The sequence below is a fragment of the Cucurbita pepo genome, chromosome LG15, assembly GCF_002806865.2.
Source record: "Cucurbita pepo subsp. pepo cultivar mu-cu-16 chromosome LG15, ASM280686v2, whole genome shotgun sequence".
Taxonomy (NCBI): domain Eukaryota; kingdom Viridiplantae; phylum Streptophyta; class Magnoliopsida; order Cucurbitales; family Cucurbitaceae; genus Cucurbita; species Cucurbita pepo.
In genome coordinates, this window is record NC_036652.1 from 7,962,072 (window position 1) to 7,981,556 (window position 19,485).

At 37.9% G+C, this 19,485-nt stretch overlaps 5 protein-coding genes and 1 non-coding gene across 8 annotated transcripts; 3 read left to right on the forward strand and 3 right to left on the reverse strand.

Moving 5' to 3' along the window:
- Positions 1-631: 631 nt before the first annotated feature.
- On the forward strand, positions 632-2,610 carry LOC111811750 (protein TIC 20-IV, chloroplastic-like). Of its 2 annotated transcripts, none has more exons than XM_023698775.1 (3): positions 632-844; positions 1,175-1,335; positions 1,751-2,610. In XM_023698775.1, exons 1-3 carry the CDS (start codon positions 660-662, stop codon positions 2,407-2,409), a joined length of 1,005 nt encoding a protein of 334 aa, XP_023554543.1. In that variant the 5' UTR covers positions 632-659; the 3' UTR covers positions 2,410-2,610. The 2 variants fall into 2 exon arrangements, with proteins under 2 accessions (XP_023554543.1, XP_023554544.1); XM_023698776.1 differs by having other exon boundaries at positions 1,181-1,335.
- Positions 2,611-3,214: 604 nt separating this feature from the next.
- TRNAD-GUC lies at positions 3,215-3,286 on the forward strand. The gene has a single exon. It is a non-coding gene; the product is annotated as a tRNA-Asp (tRNA).
- Positions 3,287-3,437: 151 nt separating this feature from the next.
- On the reverse strand, positions 3,438-6,438 carry LOC111811701 (beta-glucuronosyltransferase GlcAT14B). Of its 2 annotated transcripts, XM_023698706.1 has the most exons (5): positions 6,213-6,438; positions 5,096-5,814; positions 4,951-5,026; positions 4,742-4,857; positions 3,438-4,032 (listed from the first exon to the last, which is right to left on the reverse strand). In XM_023698706.1, the coding sequence occupies exons 2-5, from the start codon at positions 5,727-5,729 to the stop codon at positions 3,521-3,523; spliced, it is 1,338 nt and encodes a 445-aa protein (XP_023554474.1). In that variant the 5' UTR covers positions 5,730-5,814; positions 6,213-6,438; the 3' UTR covers positions 3,438-3,520. The 2 variants fall into 2 exon arrangements, with proteins under 2 accessions (XP_023554474.1, XP_023554473.1); XM_023698705.1 differs by having other exon boundaries at positions 5,096-6,438.
- Positions 6,439-8,099: 1,661 nt separating this feature from the next.
- Positions 8,100-11,871, forward strand: LOC111811800 (protein ULTRAPETALA 1-like). The gene is made up of 3 exons (XM_023698834.1): positions 8,100-8,684; positions 10,722-11,046; positions 11,112-11,871. The coding sequence occupies exons 1-3, from the start codon at positions 8,477-8,479 to the stop codon at positions 11,284-11,286; spliced, it is 708 nt and encodes a 235-aa protein (XP_023554602.1). The 5' UTR covers positions 8,100-8,476; the 3' UTR covers positions 11,287-11,871.
- A 783-nt stretch (positions 11,872-12,654) lies between these two features.
- LOC111811843 lies at positions 12,655-13,018 on the reverse strand. The gene has a single exon (XM_023698887.1). It carries the CDS (start codon positions 12,976-12,978, stop codon positions 12,772-12,774), a length of 207 nt encoding a protein of 68 aa, XP_023554655.1. The 5' UTR covers positions 12,979-13,018; the 3' UTR covers positions 12,655-12,771.
- A 1,421-nt stretch (positions 13,019-14,439) lies between these two features.
- Positions 14,440-19,392, reverse strand: LOC111811771 (secretory carrier-associated membrane protein 1-like). The gene is made up of 12 exons (XM_023698797.1): positions 19,150-19,392; positions 18,334-18,441; positions 18,174-18,236; positions 17,784-17,817; positions 17,573-17,695; positions 16,722-16,784; positions 16,544-16,637; positions 15,697-15,742; positions 15,541-15,608; positions 15,379-15,427; positions 14,891-14,956; positions 14,440-14,798 (listed from the first exon to the last, which is right to left on the reverse strand). Exons 1-12 carry the CDS (start codon positions 19,198-19,200, stop codon positions 14,712-14,714), a joined length of 852 nt encoding a protein of 283 aa, XP_023554565.1. The 5' UTR covers positions 19,201-19,392; the 3' UTR covers positions 14,440-14,711.
- Between the last annotated feature and the right edge of the window lie 93 nt (positions 19,393-19,485).

The window sequence follows — 19,485 nt, forward strand, 5'->3', positions numbered from 1 at the left end:
AATCGACAACCTATCAATAACAATAGTGGAGGCAGTTACAAAGATTCTTCTAAAAGCATGGAACGAATGCTTCACATGGGTCTTTGTTAAAGATGGGGTTCCCAATTGGCAGTTTATACTGGTTGTCTAGTATAACGCTATATCATACAGAACAAGCAATACCGAGAATGCGATGACATGTAGTGTCTTGATTGACAAGTAGAGTGAACTTCGATGATAAGACGCTCACTCGAAACGGGTGGAGGAGAAATTCCGGCAATTAATTTATTGCAATGGTTCACTCCTACCCAATTATACACATTAAAAACATTTATTATAATAAAATAGATTATAAAAAAAAAAATTAAATTAAAAATTATATTATAGTTTCTAAATTTAAAATGTTTTAAATTTCTTCTAAGACATATAAATAATTTTGAAAAATATTTAATTTGTTGTTAAATTTTGTGTTTAATAAAATTTAGTTTCACCTAAAAATCCGAAATTAACATTATTATTCCCAAAAAGTCCCTAATAACCCTCGCCGTCATTCCACCGTGCAAAATGCCTCACTCAACGACCTCAAAAGTTTCTGGTATTTTCTATAAAGTGCCCAATAAAATATGAAATTAGAGACGTGCCCAATAAAATATGAAATTAGAGACGTGCCCTATTCTTGCATGCCAAGTATCACCGCACTGTCCACCGCCTCACTTTTTCTCTTTTGCGCGGAAACAGGAAAGATCGGAAAGATAGGAAAGATGTTTGCCGTTGCTCCGAGCAGCGGCGCCCGACTCCGCTGCAACTCACCGAACCCGCTCCTCGCGATGCCGGCGACGACGATGGCGACGGCATCATCCGTACGGTATGTTGTCTTCATCGATTGTTGACGCTCTGTTAATAACTTAAAATAGAGTCTGTGTTTGGTATCCGGTATTTTTTTCCTCATTTCGTTTTTGTTTGCATTTAGATCGAATGTTTGGACTATATATCTGGGGGAAAACTATTGAAGTATTTGGTCGTCTTCCTGAAATAGTTAGGTCAATCGTTTTAATTTCTCAGTCGAACTACTTCAAGCATTGGGAATTTGGCATTATTGATATTCCTCTTCCTGTTACGGCCTCTGTTGATCTCCATGTAAATTTTAATCGATTGCCTTTCTGAGGATTTTGGTTCTGATTTGATCTTGATTTAGGTACAGGGATGTGGTTCTGAAAGGATGTTTCAAGCCCAGCCAAGTGGTTGTGCCCCAATGTCGCCGATTGGATTGTGCTAATTTGGGCACAAATCTTGTTTTGTCTATTAGCAATACTAAACAGGAACCTTGTAAAGAACTGAAGTTTTCCTCCTCTAGAGGTATGAAAATTTTTAACTGTCGAGTTTCTGTTTTGGTCTGAACATTTGCACAGATATTGTTAAGTCCTGAAGTGTACACAAATTGTGATGATAGATTATAGAACATCTCCCTTTTTGTTTACTCTGTCTGGGGATTATACTCTTGATTCTTGATTTAAATTCAATAGGATAAGCTTATCTTTGGAAATCGGTGTATGAACAACCCAAAACCTTGCTCTGTAGTGCATACCGATAACTGGTCTCTTTGGTATTCTTTTGGAGGAGTGCATTGATCATATCATTCAGTCAGGATTTTTGCTGCATTGTTCTCGTATCTCATGATACTTTAACCAACTTTTGGTATTTGATTCAATGCCATAATATTTGTAGTTGGAGAAGTGATACTAATGTTGATTCCAAATATTATGATTTCCAGGAATGCTCATGTCACACCTTTCTGCAGCAGCATCCCCAACTCTAGGTGGGGAACAAGGTAGTCTATTCCACAAACTTCCACTTCTACCTCCACGAAAGTATGCTAGAAAGAGTCCTCAAGCATTCAGAGACGACTCTTATGGTGTAAAACGCCACTCTATGGTCACCAAAAAACCAGAATGGTGGTGGAGGACTTTGGCTTGTGTTCCCTACTTGATGGCTTTGCAGATGTCTAGTACAGCATATTATCTCTTGCCCTTGTTGGAACACTTGAATGTTGATAATCTTATATTCTATGTCCCCGGAGCTGTTCAGAACTTACCGTGGTGGTTCCCCATGTTGTACTTCAACCTCGCATACTTCGGAGTCGTGAGGAACAAGGAATTGCCTCATTTCATTAGGTTCCATGTCATGATGGGGATGCTATTAGGAACCGCGCTTGACATCTTATGGTATACAAGCAATTTCATGCCACTCATACATTACAATGGTACATACTCAATGCAATATTGGGCAGCAGTGGGGTTCATCTACATTTCCATCCTGTCCTTGTGCATAAGGAGTTCTCTCTTGGGGACTTATGCCAAAATACCATTCATATCTGAAAATGCTCTTATCCATACCTTTTTCAGTACAGGGCGATATTTTCGACCGTTCTAGACTGCAGTGAGGTATGTATATGAGTTAAGAGTCGTAGAGGTAGATTAATAAAGAACCATATTAGGCTTTTGATCAGATGTTGTTTGGGGATTAATAGAGAGCCAGATTAGGCCTTTGATCTTATGTTGTTAAATCATGTGAGCAAAACTGGGTTTAAGATCTTATACTCTTTTAACTGTGACTGCCAATTTTCATGGCTATAATTGTTGGTCATCTATCTGAATTCTCTCAAAGCTTTTTTCTTTTTATCCCTCTAAGTTAAAATGAAATTCTTCAGAACTTGCTGAATTCTTGTGGTTCGATTCATAATCAATAAGCAGTTGATGAACAACTATGTAATGAATTAGGGGTACTTTTTTTTGGAGTGAAGCTCTCCTTTTATGAATTATGAGTACTTTCGAAAGCAGCGGTAGATATGTTCTTTCTTTTAAGGCACTTTAGTATATTTAGAACTTTTAGTTTTTTTTTTTTTTTTTTACTTGATCACAAAGGTCCCATTTTATTACCATAATTTGTTTTCAGATTTCAAGGTATAAAAATAATTTTAAAATTTTATTTTTGCTTTTGGAATTTGGCTATAAATTCAAATGCTCTCTCAAAAAAGAGGAAAATCATTGTTAAATAAATACAAAACATCAACTACCTATTAATTTGGTTCAAAATTATTTAAATTTTTTTCTTTTTGGGTATTGTTTCATCAAATCAAAACTCAACTAAGATGCTCAGATTAATAAATAGAAGGAAGGCAGTAGTTTCAGTTTTTGATAACTTTTTATAAATAGATAGAAGGGAGAACAATAACAGGGTCGTTGTAGTATAGTGGTAAGTATTCCCGCCTGTCACGCGGGTGACCCGGGTTCGATCCCCGGCAACGGCGTTTTTTCTTTTTGTTTTTATCTGATAGCCGTTGCCAAAATCTTGACTTTTTGGCCATTTACGGATAGGGTAATTTGAATTCTTTTTGTAATTATTTGGGCATTGCCTTGATTTTGATTTGGATATTTCAAGAAATTTCTTCTGAACTCAGAGAACAAAAAATTTGTCATATTTGGATGGATGCATATACACTTGGTTTAGATGTAAAACTGTGAACTTTTAGTTTACCTATTTCTCATGTACACTGTTCTTTCAAAATTTCTTCAGACAACAGTGAGTGAACGAGTTCTTGCAACCTGCCAGCACCAGGGCCTGGCCTGAACACCGAATCGTTTCCACGCACCGAGCACGGGTCAGCTCCTCCTTCCGAGTTCCCAATACACCATGCCCCTGGTGAAAATCTGTTTTTTGTTCGAGCAAGCAGCTGTTTATCTATCTTGTCCAACACTGGATCATCCTTGGCAAACTTCCGAGCAAACGGAGCATTGCTGTTCACCATTTTATTGAAGTCCTTCATTGTCAAAGACAGTGGATGCTGCTTTGGAGGATTGTCCCAAGCAATGTAATGGAGGTCGTGACTTACTGCGGTGCGACGAAATTCTTCATTGTTGCAGATTACCGTGTGAAAATAGCCCTCTGGCGACGAGAGAAAATTCGTGTAATACATCAGGATGGTTCGTGGGAGATTATCCCATCCCCAAATGCAATACTCGACGAACGATCGTGTTAGCATTACCCATGCCGAACCTACAAATAGGGAACAAGTCACAATTTTTAACGTAAGAAACATTGTTCTTAGACCTATAAGTTTATACCAAAGAAATATTAGAAACGACTACAAACAAGAGAATGTCGAACTGAAATACAGCCCAAGCCCACTCCTAGTAGATATTGTCTCTTTGGGCTTTCCCTTTCGGCCTTTTGGGCTTCCCATCAAGGTTTCAAAACGCATATGTCAGGGACAGGTTTCCACACCCTTATAAAGAATGTTTCGTTCTCTTATCCAACCGATGAGGGATTTTACAATCTACCCCTTCGGAGCCCAGCATCCTCGATGACACTTGTTCCTCTTTCCAATCGATGTGGGATCTCTCAATCCACCCTCCTTCGGGACCTAGCGTCCTCGAGGACACTCATTCCTCTCTCTAATTGACGTGGGATCTCACAATCCACCCCCTTTGGGGCCTAGCGTCCTCGCTGGCACACTGGCCGGTACTGGTTCTGATATCATTTGTAACAGCTCAAGCCCACCGCTAGCAGATATTGTCCTTTTTGGGCTTTCCTTTATGGGTTTCCTCTCAAGGTTTTAAGACACGTCTGTTAGGGAGAGGTTTCAACACTCTTGTAAAAATGCTTCGTTCTCCTCTCCAACCGATGTGGGATCTCACAAATAGATAAGAGAACAAATGCACCAACATTTGGATTACTGCAGGAAAGAACTGGAATACATACTAACCTGTAAACAACTGGAACGATGTCGGAAGCGAGCGTCTTTGAGTTGTCCAAGAAAGTTCCGATTTTCTGGACAAGTAAAGACCTGGATCAACGATGATCGGTTTCGCTCGATGACTCCTGAAACGATACATAGAAGTTAGTTCTCATAACATGAAAATACTTAGAATTACAAGATCAAAACAAAACTTCAAGGCATTAACTATTACTTACAATTTCCACCCCGCAATCTGTGAATGCTCAATAAAATTGAAATTTCTAGTCAAGTTGGAGAACACATAAAGCAAATCTGCAATGTTGAAGAACACTTTAATCACATTGAAATACATTCATCAATAGGAACTGGAAGTGTACTAACCATCTTGTGTCATCAATGGATAATCTGAAGCACTTAAGTTTATAAACCAGTCCCAATCCAAACTCTCTCTCAACAAAATCGCTATCGCTTGAAGCGTGCAAGCGATCATCGTAGGTCCTTTATAAGTAACCAAATTGGACTGAGCCATTACACGCACATTTTCGACCTCATTGAACGTTGAATCAGCCTTTACAAGATTAGTCAGCTCCAATCTTTCACGAGGCGGAGCCTCGAGATCCATGTGCAGAACATATTGATTCCTTGGGTGATATACAGCCTGCAATGTCCTCATCATTCTGCGGCTATCCCCCTTTGTACCTGAAATTAGATAGGCCAATCTTGGAGGTTCCATTTTCAAAACACCACTAGCTTCTTCCAATGATCTTTTTAGTTCAGGCTCAATGAAATACCCACTAGAATCCTCCTCTTTTGGGAAAGGTATAGCATAAAATGGCAATTGATTATCACTTTGTGAAGGAATAAACAGCCCAAAAGTAGCTGTTAGAAGCAGGGAAACTGAAATGAGCAGACTGGCAAAGAATGGGACAATCCATTTTCTATCACGAGAATTCATGTTCTTCCTCATCCATTGCTGATTTAAAAAGCTACCCACATTGGCTTTACGCCCAATCATTCCGGATAATGCTATTAACCACAGATTGATATCTCACAAAGTTACAAGTTCTATCACTCACTGCTCTGCCAAAACCTCCAATGGCCTTAGAAGAAGAGGAAATAAAGAAAATCATTGCTCAGAAACAACCATCACAAGCTCAAAAGTGAAACCCATTTCATAAAAACATCGATCTGTCCACAAACCGACGGGGTAAATTAAAGAGAAGTAACTCAAGATTGAAATGTAGGAAGAACAAAACGGCAACGAAGTAAATGCAATTAAGTCGAATCACCCAATTAATCAAAGAACAAATAACAGCTAGATTTCCGCAATGTAAAAACACCAACAACGGCGCGTTGTTCCAACAAATTCAGATCTAAATCAATCGAAGTAAATTACAGAGCAAGTGCCAGAAAACACTCCGTCTGTGAGCTCCACAGAGCTCATAACAGAAAGAACAAAGAAACCCAACAAAAGGGGGGAAACAGAGAAAATCCTTACTGGGTATTCAGATAACGAATCAAAGCCCCATTTGGAGAGCTCAAATGAAATGGGGCTGAAGAAACTTAGAAGCAAAGACTTTTGGGCTGGTTTTTGAGTTGGTTCGATGGGTCAGGAACAGTAGGTGATCGGCCGAAGGAAGAAAGGGAAAATTAGAGCGTAAGAAAAGAGAGTGGAAATGGAGAAGAAAGCGCTCCCTGTGCGGACATGGCCGACTGAGCGGATTTGGTTTTGCTTCAAATGTTGGCAAAATAATAAATAAATCAATATTCAATAAAAATTGTAATATTATTTGTTTTATCTTTCTCCAACTTTCCCACGCTACACTTTGGCGCGTTTACTTCACTCACTAATAAACCCAATTATAAAATTGTAATATTTAAATGATTAGTTTAAAAAAATTGTTTCTTCCAACCCATAATTTTAATATTGAAATCTATTGTCCACTACAAAAGGATCCCGTTAGCAAATTCTTCTCATTTGAATAACTTTAAATTGGGTCGATTCCACATTCCAATCAATACAAGAACAACAACGTGCGACTCAAAATTATTCAAATCGTGCATAGCCCTACACCAAAGAGACATAACTCAACGAATAAGGAGTTCAACAGTGTTACCGAAACACTACTTAGAGAATATACCCAGGTTCAACAATACAAGACGTACAGTGAAGAGGTTCAATCTTATCCCTCACTACCGTAACAATGTTGTCCCTATCTTACCATTCATGCAAGACCCATTTGAACTGATATTTGGGTTGAATACCGTGCCATTATATGTGAGGAAGGACACCCAAATTTTATCTCTACTCTTATGTCATTTTAACCACGCCGATTAGGTATATACATACATCTATCGTTGTCTGTCCACCGTTTTCTATTTTTCACTATGGAATATTGACTTTGATAATGCTGAATACCAAATTTTTTCGGCCATTTTTCATTGTAGATAACATTTTTTAGTTACGGGTCATAATTTTCCATTATTAAAAGTGGGTTGAAATAATAGTAAATAATACCAATAATAAATTTATAGGTATTTAAAGATAATAGTAAAAAAAAAAGTGTGCGCTAAATTATTAGAAGTTAGGCGCCGTCCAAATTGGTTTCCACTAAGGCTGTTGAGGAATGGAAAATGAAGATCAAAGAAACAACATTTTAATTTGGTAACTTGTTTCATATTCAAATTAATTGCACTATGAATAATGGGAAAAGTTGGACGATAATGGCTAATAATTGAATATAATCATACCTTAGCTTCTTCAGCTTGTTCGTCAACTATCCAAAAGTTCACGAAAGCACACTTCAACATAGCCTCCTGTGCCTCGACACGAAAGATGCCTCGACAAACCCAATAAGATTCTTTCAAGGAGCATCATAGGAAAGAAAGTCCCTGAAGGTAGCCTACACCTCGATCCTACTTACCAACGATTCTTCTCGACCTGGATAGTCATCCTTGACTGCCTTGGCTTTCTCCTTGACCCCTAGTTTTCGTCCCTCAACCCTCCGCCTCGAGCACTCTCCTCCAACATGAACCCTAAGAAAGTGTCGGGTGGGGTCAATATAATAGAGGATATCCCAGCTTCAAAATATGCTTAGCTCAACACCACTACGACTAAAAGTGGTAGCAAATCTTTCGAGAATAAAGGAAGGAGGGAATCACAAATATTTAAATCATGCACAAAAATAATGCAATTGAATGGCATCAACCAACAAAAGTGCTTTGCATACCATTTTTATGCATAAATAAATTATCCATTAAAAAAAATAACAATAAAATATGTCCTACTTGTATAAATAAATTTTTGAAAATTAAATGATTAGAATAAAATATTTATAAATATTATGATTCAAAAAAAATGCGAAGAATTAGCAAAGCAAAGGCATGACGGCCCCCGAGTTTCTCTCTCTCGCTGTGTTGTGTCCAATGTCATATCATATCATGCAAGAAGGGCATAAGAATAAGCCCCTCCCGCACACGTCATTGCCTTCCCTTATACCCAGGTCGCTCATTTCTTCATTCAAATTCATTCATCCCTCCATCCCTCCAACGCCCCCAACCCTTTAATTTTCCACGAGATCTATCGCAACGCTTTCAATATGAGCATCTATCGAGATTCTTTCTATTTCCAATAAAACCCCATGTTTTTTAGTTGAATTTTTTTGGGTTTTCTTTTTGTTTTCCGCGATTTCTCTCCGATATCGTTTCTGGGTTCAATCTGGATTTGTGATTTACAGAGTTAATCGGAGATTAGAGAGGGAAATGGGTAGTGGGGTGGATGAAAATGGGGTCGTGTTGTTTTCTTGTGAGGAGTTGAGTGAGATGAGTGGGGTTAAGTTCGGTGGAGACTTTGTGGAGGTCACTTGTGGCTGTACCAGTCATCGATATGGCGATTCTGTTGGAAGGTTGAGGGTTTTTGTTAATGGTGAACTTGAAATCACCTGTGAATGCACTCCTGGTTGTCATGAAGGTTTTTCTCTCTCCCTCTCTCATATTCAATATTCATTAACATATCTTGAATGTATGATAGCTGACTTCTTTACTCGATTTTTATGGGGTTTCTTGTGATGAGATTCAAGATATAGTTCTTCGTTCTTTGTTCTTCTCAGTTCTGTTTTGATTTTTATGCATGCTTTGGTGGGTTTGTCCTTGTGTTTGTCTTGTCATGGATTTGAAAAATGAGGTTTGACGTTAATGGCTGTCACTTTCTGTCCCTGCATTCATTGGGGTTGTGGATAGGGTTAGGGTCTTAAGAGGATAAGAGAGGTAGTACTACGGATGGGGAGTTTAACGTTTCAAGTGTGTTTTGTTCATCAATTTTTGACAGTGGAGAGCAAGAAACACGTATGGTTTCATTTTTACCAATTTTCAATGATTCATGTGCCAGTTCTTGAGAATTTCTTGTTAAAACTTGTTAGAATTTGTTTGGAATGATTATCCTAAGTTCTTAATAAAAAAGAAAAAGTGTTTAAAAAGTCATCCCAATCTTACTCTCTTGGTAGCTTGAAGTCGGTATTTTCAAATCCATTATGAAATAATGGAAATGCTGTCTAGTTGTAACCGTCCAAGCCCACCGCTTACGGATATTGTCTTTTTGGGTTTTTCCTTCAAGGTTTTAAAACGCGTCTAGTAGGGAGAGATTTCCACATCCTTATAAGGGATGCTTCGTTCCCTTCTCCAACCAATATGAGATCTCACAATCCACCCCCTTAGGGGCCTAGCATCCTCGCAAGCACACTGCTCGGTATCTAGCTCTGATACCATTTGTAACCGTCTAAGCCCACTGCTAGCAGAAGTTGTCCTCTTTGGACTTTCCCTTTTGGGCTTCCCATCAAGGTTTTAGAACGCCTCTGTTAGGGAGAGGTTTCCATACCCTCATAAGGAATGTTTCGTTCTCCTCACCAACCGATGTGGGATCTCACACTAGTTTATGGTCCGGAGTTCTCTACAGTTGCTTCTTGTATTAGGTTTTTGGTACTAAGGTTCTGTTTTTTACTTTCTTGTTGGGTAGATCAATCATAGTAGCACACTACTTCTTTTGGTTATCCATGGCTGCTTTTATTTTATGATATTGTATTTGGTGAAACTTATTTTTTCATCTTGTCTTGACACAATAATGCGTTCCACCTAAGGATATGAGAGCTTCGTTCTTGTTCATGATTGTGTATCTGGTCGTCAAGGACATGAACAGGCAAACACCGGAGGAAAGTCCTTAAATAGCTCATTATGTTAAGATCTATCCAGATATAGAACACACAGCATAAGCTTGTAAAGATCCACTATCTCTCGGGTTGGTTCGTTATACAATTTTGATCTGTTGGTTGTTAACCTTCCTATGAAGGAAGGATCAAATGAGCTAAAGATAGTGTGAGATCCCACATCGGTTGGAGAGGGGAACGAAGAATTCTTTATAAGTGTGTGGAAACCCCTCCCTAGTAGATGCGTTTTAAAACCATGAGACTAGCGACGATACGTTACGGGTCAAAGCGGACAATATCTGCTAGTAGTGAGTTTGGGCTGTTACAAATGGGAGCCAGACACCAGGTGATGTGTCAACGAGGACGTTGGGCCCCTAAGAGGAGTGGATTGTGAGATCCCACATCGGTTGGAGAGGGGAACGAAACATTCCTTATAAGGGTGTGGAAACCTCTCCCTATCAAACGCGCTTTAAAACTGTGAGGCTGACGGCAATACGTAACGAGCCAACACGGACAATATCGGCTAGCGGTGGGCTTGGATTGGCTTGGGTTGTTAAAGATAGTTAGTGGTACATTAGTGATGCCGCTCTCATGTGGAAATTCTGTAAGTCCTTGCATGGATTTGTTATCTTATCAGTATAAATCAGATTGGTTCTAAATGATGGCAAACGGGCATGTTTTTCTTATTTGATTACTCTGCTTTATGGATGAGGTAATATTTGAGATGATCCTCGTAAGTCTTAATATTTGTTGTATGATCTTAATTCTTGTTCCTTAATTCTTAATTTGAATTATAACATGACGACTAGACAAGTTGAGTCCTGCTGCATTTGAGAAGCACTCTGGACGAGAAACGGCTCGAAAATGGAAGAACAATGTTTGGGTCATAGTTGATGGAGATAAGGTTCCACTCTACAAGACTGTGCTCCTCAAGTACTACAACCAGGCGCTAAAAAGCAGCAATGGATCCAGTAGATCCCAAAGTGGACGAGTCTGTCATCGTGATGAGTTTGTTCGATGTAGTAGATGCAACAAGGAACGCAGATTTCGACTTAGAACAGAAGAGGAATGCCGAATACACCATGATGCATTGGCTGATAGTAATTGGACTTGTGCTGATCTACCATATGACAGGTACGTTTAACCTCGAGAGCTGGTCTTAAAAAACATCATATGTATTACTCCTTTTTGTTTTGCAGAATAACATGTGACACCGATGAAGAACGAGCGAGTCGGAGGGTTTATAGGGGATGCAGCCGTTCGCCAACGTGCAAGGGCTGCACTTCCTGCGTCTGCTTCGGGTGTGATATCTGTCGTTTTTCAGAATGCAGCTGCCAGACTTGCATCGACTTCACAAGGAACGCAAACGCTTGATTCTGCAGAACAATTCTTCTGCTCTGATTATTCCCATTTCATTTCTTTGTATGATGCTCTTCTCATACAACATTTCAAGGACATCCAAGAAGAGAAATATCAGGTTAAACTCTGCCTTATTTAATGTCTTTACTGACCATTACAGCAGTACATTTAGATTCAGTAGTTCTATTGCCTTTCTATGATGAGTTTGTGTGATATTAACATAACAACGTATTGGCATGCGATTTTCATGGTCTGTTTCGTGTGTCTTAACGGGGATCGTTAATGGCGATTAGAACACGAAAACAAGTCGAAGTCACTGCAATATGCAGAGCTTTGAAGTTGTGATCAAAAGGCAGAGTGAGTATAAGAGTGAAGTGGTTGAATAGAGGTGGGAATATTGAATGCACAGTGGTTGGGTAGGAAATGAGGGTGTTGAAGCAAAGTGAAAGGTATAGCGCAGAAAACATGTTTCTTCTTTCTGTGCTAAAACGACCAATTCATCATAAATGAGAGGCAGCTGGAAGCTGGAATTCTCTTTGGCCAGCTGCCTACTTTTACAAATAGGAATGGAATATTCTTTATGTGGATAAGAGCTTTCTCACTTTTGATTCTTCCTCTATAAACTATGTTGTGGGTCAAAGTATGTGACATTCCATGAATAAGTAACGCACAAAGCCTTCAATTCTCTGCTAGCAAAGACTTCCCTTCTCCGTTAGCAGATATTGTCCACTTTGACCCGTTACGTGTCGCGGTCAGTCTCACGATTTTAAAATGCGTCTATTAGGGAGAGGTTTTTACACCCTTTTCCCTCTCGAAGTAGGGAGAGGTTTCTATACCCTCATTGGTTGGAGAGGAGAGCGAAACATTCTTTATAAAGGGGTGGAAACATCTTTCTAGCGAACATGTTTTAAAACCGTGAGGCTAATGACGATATATAACAAGTCAAAACAGACAATATTTGTGTTAGTTATGAATTTGGACTCTTAAAGAACATAAGAACAAATTCTGAATTTGGTCAGTAAAAAAGTGATATTTTGGAGAAAACATTGAATACTTGTACCCACCAAATTTACCCAAATAAATGTAGAAAGCTGAAATCTTTATAAATTTCATTAATTTCTGGTCGCCCTTACCATTATTACATTTCAATTTTTTGTATCCGACAGAACTTTGAACATATATTGAACTATCAATCTCTGTTCTTCCATTTTCAGCACTTCATTCATTGAGATCTTCCACCAAAATTGCAGCTTGATTCAAAATTTACAACTTTTAATTTCCTTCTCGTGTATTCAATCCATCCATTACTCAAATTTTTAATTAATTTTGAATCATTCTTCCTGTTTTAAGGGGGGAAATCCACGTGGGTATGGGTCTAAACAGTAGAAAAATCAAAAGGAATATGAACAGCATTGAAATCATAGCTAAGAAATGTTAATCAGACATTAGACAAGCTTTAAGCTAAGTTTTGATAATAATCTAAATCACATTAGAGGCGCTTCAGCGATATGATCTGATAATAGCTCCACAGAAAGTGCAAATAATGGCTCTCCAAGACCTCCAATAAAATGGGACGGAACAGAATCTAGTGGCGGTCTTCATGTCGGCGACGCTGGCCCCGCCGCCGCACCGGGAACAAAATCCAGCCGCCGGTTTGCTCCGCCGCACCTGACGAGTCTGATCCACCAGAAAACAAAAGCAAACCATTGCAGAGAGAGAGGAGAGAGAGAGAGAGAAGAGAGAGAGATGGGAGTTCGAAGTGCATGAGAGGCGATAAAGGTCGACCCTTTATATAAAGATTTTTCATCCTCCCCCACTTGCAATACCCACAAAAATTAATTGCGAGAAAAAAAGAAAAAAATCAATATAATTAAATTTATAACTCATTTTCTTTCAAAATAAGTATTAAAATATTTATAATTTGTTTTTTTTACAAACAATTAAAATAGGGTTTTTTTTTTCTTTCTTAATAATAAAAAAAGGTTAAGAAGAAGAATAGTGTGAAAGTACGAAATAGTACATGGAAGTTAGTTAAGTCACACGAGATGAGGTTTTGGCAAGAAGAGAGATGGGAATGGGCATTAATGGTAGGGTGCGTGTCATTTTGGTCGGTCATTAGAAAACAGTTGGAGGGTAAATGTTGGGATCAAATACTGGCCGTACAGCTGGAACGGATGGATTTGAGTATTAATTAATTAATTATGGAGCTGCCCCTGTTTAGATTAGATGCACTGTATGTGAATGGCGGCTTCTGATTGGTCGCTTTTTCATGTTATGGGCATTCCCACTACTTGCACTTGCACTTCTACCCTCCCATCTTTCCACTCAGCTACCCTACTACATTTACCAATAATATACCAACTCTAGAGGAATATTATGGTGCCTTATTTTCCAATTTTCCAATCACACGACTAAGAGTACGTTCACAAGAATCAAATTCAAAGAAATCGACGGGTACTGATGCAAATGGAAGAACTTTATTAAGGCTTGACATGTTGCAAACCTGCACGAAGAACACATTCACAGGTGATGCATGATCATCACTATATATGCCTAGTCCCGCAGTGAGGACACCCCATGTGTTTAGTTACAAACCGTCGAAGGACAAAGAAGGTATTAATAATCTATAATATTTTTTAGGTGTAAGCGTAAAAAGTAGTTCGAGATATCACTATATATTGGGTTATATATTGGGTAATCAATTAAAGAGTAGTAAAAAGGAGTTAGGAAAGTAACAAAATTAACCAATGAGATTCAATATGGTTATGCAAATAAGGGAAAAGAAAATCCCACTTTCTCATGTTGTACAATACAAAATTGTGAAAGTCAAAGCACAATGAATTTATAGCAATCTCATTTAACACCATTAAATTAGATTAGCAACCAAAATTAAGGTAACTTGAAAAGTCAAACAGCCCAATAAATCATTTCTAGGGATTTTCAAAACTCCCACCTAGACGCTAAGAAAAAATAAATAAAAAAAAAAAAGGAAGAAGAAACTTGCATAACCTGTAAAAACTCTGCCAAAGAAGATGATAGAGCTTGTGTGCCTAAACACCCTTTAAGCTCTGTTCTGCTGCTTGTAAAGCATCAAGGTTGTGGCCTTCAAATGGAACCTGAACTCAAGGCTCATAATGGCTACTATTCTAAGTCTCAATTCCCATCCAAAATTATAAAAGATTCATCCTCCAATAGTAGTTTAGAAACAAAAATGGTAGCTTTTGAAAATATACAAATACTTTTGAATAAAGGGTCAAGCGTATTTTTTTATAATTTAACCCCAAAAAACAGTAACAATAAAATACAAGGATCTCACTATATGCAAAGAATCACAATAAAGGGTCAAGCGGTAAGGGACCTCACTATATGTAAACTGTTGGTGTAATGAAGGTTATCAAAATAATGGATTTTCCTTGCGCGAACCAGTTTGGATGTTCATATCAAAAAGCTGCCCTCAGGGTCCCCATGGCGGCTGCACGTTTCATTTCTGCGGCCTTACCGCTACCTCGGAAATACATGTAAACTTGCTGCAAATTGGATGCATGAAGTTTTTCAGTGGGAATCAAAACAAATTGAAGGCATACGAGGAAGATGGTACACTTCTTCGTGAGATACAAACCTGGATAACCCATATGCTGATCAGTGATTCAATGCAGAAGAATGCAAAACCAATGAAGTAGAATGTCTGTGACAAGTGTCATTAATCATTAAGTAGCAGACTTCAAACCGAAACCAATATACAAACTGAGAAAATCACAATGTTCATAGGAGTAGAAGATCAAATAATAACTGACATGGTTACTTTTGTAGTTGGATACTTGACAGTACAAACATTCATATGCTTAAATGCAAAAGTCCAATTTTGTTATATATATAAGTTGAGTAGCAAGAGAGCCAAATTGGAAAAGATATCGGGTGCCTTAATACAGGGGTTCACACATAAAATCAAGCCATCTACTAGCATTCTAACTTTTAACATGGGATTTAAAACTTGAAACTCAAGAGAGAGGGAGGTTATAATCCAGAATACCTATATTTGTTGATCTTAGCACAATAGATAGCATTTCAAAGCATATACACAGACATGCAATCTCGAGTAGAACTTACCCCAACCACAGCATTAGTACTCAACAAGTCTATAGCAGGTAAGATCCCTCTGAAAAAAAACACATCAAACAAACATCAACTTCTCTCAAGAAAATTAAGATAAAATATTAGTTGTTCAACAAGTATAACCCTCTATTTTCATATAAGGGCATCAAAACTTACGTAAGAGACTTCCCCCTAAATATAATGGGAGGAGCAATTGAAGAAAATACGCAGAAACCAATATGAATCTGGAAGAACAAATTTGTTAACTTGGGAAACAAAGCAAAACATCTTCATAGCTGGAAAAGTAACTGAAATGCAAAGTTGTGAGGTTACCGAGTAAACTAGAAAAAACCACCCAAACTTCAGAGCACTATCGGTCCTGTAAATGTAAATAATCTAACTTGTCATAAGTGCCACAAACCAACCAAACCAACATACAGATCACTTGTCATAAGAGCTAAATTTCTACTACTCACAAATAAGTTATGAATCAATATACCAGTTCAGAAATATGACCTCGGCGAAGATGACCAAGTTTGAGATGAGTGTGCATATGTTTTCAAGACTCGTATTGGACGTGAAATTGAGGGGGCCTAACAACTTGTTGTGGGCTTCTGCTACTCGAATTATGAGTTTTGCTTAATTCTTTTTGACTGAAGACCCTTCTTTGATTGGACTCCTCTAGTTGGGCTGTTGTTTTTGTGTTACCATGTTATGTACTTCCATGTTTCCCAATAGAAGTGTGGTTTCTTTAAAAAAAAAAAAAAAAAAACTAATTTTCAAACTAAGAGGGCCAACCACGGTGTTTTAAATGTGAGACACCAAATCGAACTATATCTCAAACTAAATGGAACAAGAGAGTACTTTTCCTCAAATAAATTTGTTGAATACTACTTATTCATCAGCTCCACACCAAAGCAACTTCTTTGGACAAACGAATGTTCCTTCTCTCCAGAGAAACAACATGCTCTCTGGCCTAATTTAGTACATATCTTAAGGTATTTTCCTATCAGTTATCACATAATACAGGTTCTTGCAGCTTCCTCGACTCATATAAGAGTAATATTGATTTCTCTATTGAAAAAATCCCATAAAGTACAATTAACACTAAGGGCTGTGATTTGAGGGGATTCTTCTTTCAAGGTAGAGAAGGAAACGACACAGTTCCCTTGGGTTATACCTTGTAGCACGATAGAGAGGCCGATACCACCCAACATATGCTCCAGGTACACCAGATATGAAGTAGATGATCGCAAGAAACCATATTGTTGGACCTACATTAGGAATAACTATAGTAACAACCCATAGAAGACAACATATTTTGAAGGATAACTGGCATATAATGGGGATCAACTTACCTTCCCCTTTGATCCAAGCAACCGTAACTGCTACAATGTTCCACAAAAGGCACACAACCAAACCTAGACAATAAATAAATTCAAACGTGAATCAAACTGTCATAACTGATTCACATGGAACAGAGGGAAACTGCACTAGATTTAGCTACATAATCCACGTTATAAAAAGTCAATCATTCCTGGAAAGATGGAAAGTGCTATGCATTTGAATTCTCCCTTTTGTGTATAGTGAGGGCTGAAGAGGGAAAGGGAAGGGTGCTCCAGGATGGTGTAGTGTGGAATGAGGGCAGATGCGAAAGATACACAAGTAGACTAATCCTTTTCACTACTGAATAATTGGAAAGATGCTTCCTTAACCCACAATTTAACTAATCAATAATGTCAAAAAGCACTAATGATTTTGCTTCCATTACATAATTGCTAGACATACTGATTAATTAAAAGAACTTGAGCTGTCTATTTTGAGAAGATCAAGTCTGATGGTGGTTGTAAGGGTCATACCACAAGTTGAGGGTTGGCAGCTAAAATTTGACGACAACAAAATATCATGGGCATGAGATTTCTCGTTAAGCTGACAGACCTCAAAACCTCAACTCCAAGTGCATCCACGTGAGTTAAAAAATATGATATTCAGATAGAATAAACAGTATCAAAAACCATAATATTGGGAAATGATTTGATAAATAATATGGCATCACCATATTAAGGTTTTATTTGCCATTTAAATTTCAACTTTTAACATTACTGTCATATAAAGTTAGCTAAACTATCATGAGAAACCAGCAAACAACTAGCATCCGGACTTTCAAACAAGAATGTAACTTTCATGACTGAGCATCACGTCCACTCACCCAACAACGTTGTGAAGGCAACATACTGAATGTGTTGTAGATGGATGGGTATTTCATTTGTAATATCATGATGGATAAGAGGAAAAAATGGTGGCCAATTTTTCTCCTCAATAATAATTCCAGCTGCCAAAGTTAATCGAAAAATTTTAGTTTAGGGAGGGAAGAATTACGATTCACTTGTTTTCTAATGCAATCACACAATTATACATACCTCTTGAAATGGCATCTTCCCGCCGTTTTAAAGCCTGAGCATCAATTAAGGACAAAGTCATTTATAAAGAAATCTTTCTTTCAAACACAAGGGATCAGCTAACTCATATTACCCTTGCAACAATGAAACAAAAATATGAAAATCTAGAATAAGTGTCGAAACAATTAATGACTGGTACAAGAAAAACACAGTATATTCTTCAAAACAAATGACTGGATGAGAAAGAATGGCCAATAGTTATTTTGTAACTCATATTTCTTGTGAATTGATAATTATCATTCAATAAGTAGCCAATTAGGACAAGCCACATTTTGAATACACTATTGACATGAAATATGTCCTTTGGAGGTAGGATTTTATGATGCATATGTCACATGGTAAAGCGATTACCTGCTCCCTTTTCTTTAATTCAGCTTCTTTAGCTTGAAGTGCCTTCTCCTTAGCTTGCAACTCCTATAAGTTCAAAAGAAAAGTAAAAACAAGTGACTCCATAACGTTTCAAATAATAAAAATCCATAAGAAAGGAAATTTTTTGAAGTATTCAATGCACCTTCATAGTATCAAGAGGAATATCAATTGTTGCACCACGATCATAAGTTTCAGGGGGGAGAGGCGAGAGCCTCAAGTTTGCAGGTGGAACATTTCCAACTCCAGGATTCTAGATATAGGGAAAACATGTAAAATAATGCAAAAAATAGGTCAAAACTACTAATTGAACAAACTAAGTAACATCGCATTACTGCATTAGACAAACGTATCGGATTGCTTTGATGAAGGACATGGAACTCAAACCGACAAACTCCTTCAAAAAGATGGAGGGGGCAAGCATTTCACTTATTATCATAAATCACTAATATGCCATAGTTATTCAATAAACTAAGAAAGAATACAAAATCAACTCGATCATATTGAGGTCTCCTGAATCCCATTCCCAGAAAAAAAATCACAGCAGTTTAAACACCACAAAATTTCACAATAATCACATTTACGTCTGATCATCAGAAAATAGCGCACATGCACGAAAAATCTCAAACGAACAAGGTTAGGCGAGGTAGTTAATAGACAAATGAACCAACAAAAGCCCACTGGGAATTTATTTTATTTTTGTCCTCCATAGACGACTTTATTTAACAACTTTCAATATAACAATGAACTAAAAAAACCACTTGCAGATCCAAGAGTCCTTTGTACGAAAGAGAAAGCCATAAACAACACATTACGACGACGGAATGAAGCAACAAACATCCGAGAAATGAAAATGCTCATTACACAGATCGACAAAATACAAATATCAACATATCAGAAACTGCAATCTCTAATCCGAATGCAACAAACACGAAAGCAGAGGCAGAGGAAGATAACTTACAGAAAAGGGATTGACGTCTTCGTCGAAAGGATTGTTATCGTAACGACTCATTAGGAAGATCTAAACGTATTGTCTGAATGGACAATAAAAATTTACGAAGAAATGTGATTGAAACCCGAGCTTCCTTACACAAATGTAGATTCAGGAAGAAGATAACAGAGAATGAATCTCAAAATCCTTTTCGTTTTTGCCTTTTGATCGGTTCTGGTTTTTGGCTTTTCGGCTTTCGGTGTGTTCTGTTCGTGTTTGTTATCCCACAAAAACTGAAGCCAACAATGTTCGCGCGTGAAAATAATTAATGTAATTAAAACACCACGCAAGAGGGGCTTCCTCGTA